At 43.8% G+C, this 2,116-nt stretch overlaps 1 protein-coding gene across 1 annotated transcript; it reads right to left on the reverse strand.

Annotated features, from left to right (window-relative positions):
- Positions 1 to 1,189: 1,189 nt before the first annotated feature.
- Positions 1,190 to 1,799, reverse strand: LOC134284149 (pancreatic triacylglycerol lipase-like). The gene has a single exon (XM_062842501.1). The coding sequence runs from the start codon at positions 1,781 to 1,783 to the stop codon at positions 1,190 to 1,192; it is 594 nt and encodes a 197-aa protein (XP_062698485.1). The 5' UTR covers positions 1,784 to 1,799.
- Positions 1,800 to 2,116: the final 317 nt, after the last annotated feature.

The raw sequence follows: 2,116 nt of genomic DNA on the forward strand, positions 1-2,116 counted from the left end.
TCGCGCGTCAATTCAATGCCTTCTTTTCCATTCTTCCATCCATCGTTCAATGACCACGACAACGCATGGCATTTGCGCATGTATGCAGTATTCCATTCTCGCTTGCATCAATACAATCAACCGGCCACTGAACGGCGTCGAGTGTAAGCTTTCAGTAGCACAAACGTCAAATGGAAAGCTCGTCGAGAGTATGCACGGAGAGAAGTGATGGGTACATTTTTATTATTTTTATTGTGCTCACTTTATCCCTCTCCGCGCACGAAACTGTGCGTTTTTAAATGCTCTACAAGTGTTATTGGAAATTGAACCCGAAATAGTTACAGCCAAAAAACCGGTTTTCATGAACCACTTTAAGTAAATTCAGAAAATTATCTCTTAATCGATAAATTTTAAAGCTACATAAAAACTGTCTTCAGCAAATTTGCGCAAAATGAATAGATCCGCAACTTTGCCAAAGAGTGCGTATAGCTATTCTTCCAAATAAAAAAAATTGGATTTTAATTTCTTTGAAAATATGGACCATCCTAATTTTCATGTACATTGCAAAAAGGGCCTTAAGGTGTCATACATCACTAAGCTTTCAAACGAATTATTGTCTTTTTGCCTCGCGTTTTTGTAGTGATAAAAACTGTCAATTCTGCAGCAGCGCAGCAGAAAAAGTATCAACGCAATCACTGCGAGTGAGCATATAGGATGATACATTTTCATACGAATATTCGCATTGGTGGCAGAGAATTATCACTTTGAAATTTCGAGTCACATATCCAACATGGCCGCCGATGCTGCTGATGCCGTAAAAAGCCTTAAAGGTACTTTGTAGAACACCATATTTGTCTCAAAGCTCATTTGAAGGCGCTGAATGCATCTTTCCTCGTAAATCTGGTTCATGAACCACTGTGCACTGTTGCGACATGAACGGAACATATTTGTCCTTGCTCATTTTATATCACCTCTGCTATAATATTCAATATTTTTGGGTATGCAGTTCAGCGCCCCTTTGGGTACAGATCATTATGTCAAATTTAGATGGTCAGCAAAAATGAAGTACCTTAGGTCAATTTCAATGTTTCAAAGTCAATTTCACATGAACATCGCAAGATTAGTTTTTGAGAGATTGCGTTCCAGATTGAAATATTTATCTTTTGTATACCGCTGTTTACTACGTCGACAGAGAATAAAAGTAAATTCGCTACTTACCTACATACGGACATTTTCCGTTAATACTATCGATAAATAACTTAATGGCTCTAATGTGGTTGCAAGCTAACAGAACTCGGGATGCTTCCTCGATTCCATCTTTAATGAGCGTCAGAGGAATGGTGGCAGCCCCCTCCTGCGAGAGGGCACAACCGGGCTGTTCTTTGCAATTATTTGGATAGAAGTCCAAATGCCCGCAAGCGTGGGACATACCATAGCCGGGAATCTCCAACCGGAACACACTCCGACCGTCCGTGTGGATAACGTCTACCAGAGCGGCATCCGACGGGTCCAGCCTTACAACTGGGTCCATCCCCTGGAAATACGGTTCAGCTGGATCTAACCCTGTAATACGGCCCAAACCCGGCGTCCTCTCGGCGGCGTACCCTGCGGTATGAGCTCCCAACGAGTGTCCTATGAGATGAACGTCCTCCGCCCTGTGTCCTTTGTATTCCGTCAATTTCTTGATCAGATAAGCTATCTCTAATCCTACCAGTCTAGTGTTGGCCGTGGCCTGCGTGTAGAGAGGCAATGATCCACCGGCCCAATCCACCACACCGATCACATGCCTCTGTATGTCGCCCATCACTATAAAATCTGTTCCCAGCTGACGTGTGTTGCCGCAACTCTGGTAGATGGTATAATTACCTCTAAAGGGGGCTGAAAGTCTTTCAAATAAAGATAAATCAATCAATCAACCTCTAAAGGTTCGCAACATAGATCCTGTCCAAACCCCCTTCTGCAGCGCTACGATTCCGAACCCGCGGTCCTTTAGTATATCGGCGAGTATGCGGGTGAAGTTGAGAGATATGCAGGGCCTGACACCAACCCACTAACCCAGGCAACTGGGCTTACCGTCCCGGAAGCTTCGGGTTCTGCATTGGCATTTCCTCCAACTACAGTGCTGAATAGCTAGGCT

This window comes from Aedes albopictus, chromosome 3, assembly GCF_035046485.1.
Source record: "Aedes albopictus strain Foshan chromosome 3, AalbF5, whole genome shotgun sequence".
In the NCBI taxonomy this organism is placed as follows: domain Eukaryota; kingdom Metazoa; phylum Arthropoda; class Insecta; order Diptera; family Culicidae; genus Aedes; species Aedes albopictus.

What these genes read in the sequence shown, in the direction of transcription:
- LOC134284149 (XM_062842501.1), bottom strand. Translation starts at nt 1,783, where the DNA reads ATGGGCGACATACAGAGGCATGTGATCGGTGTGGTGGATTGGGCCGGT.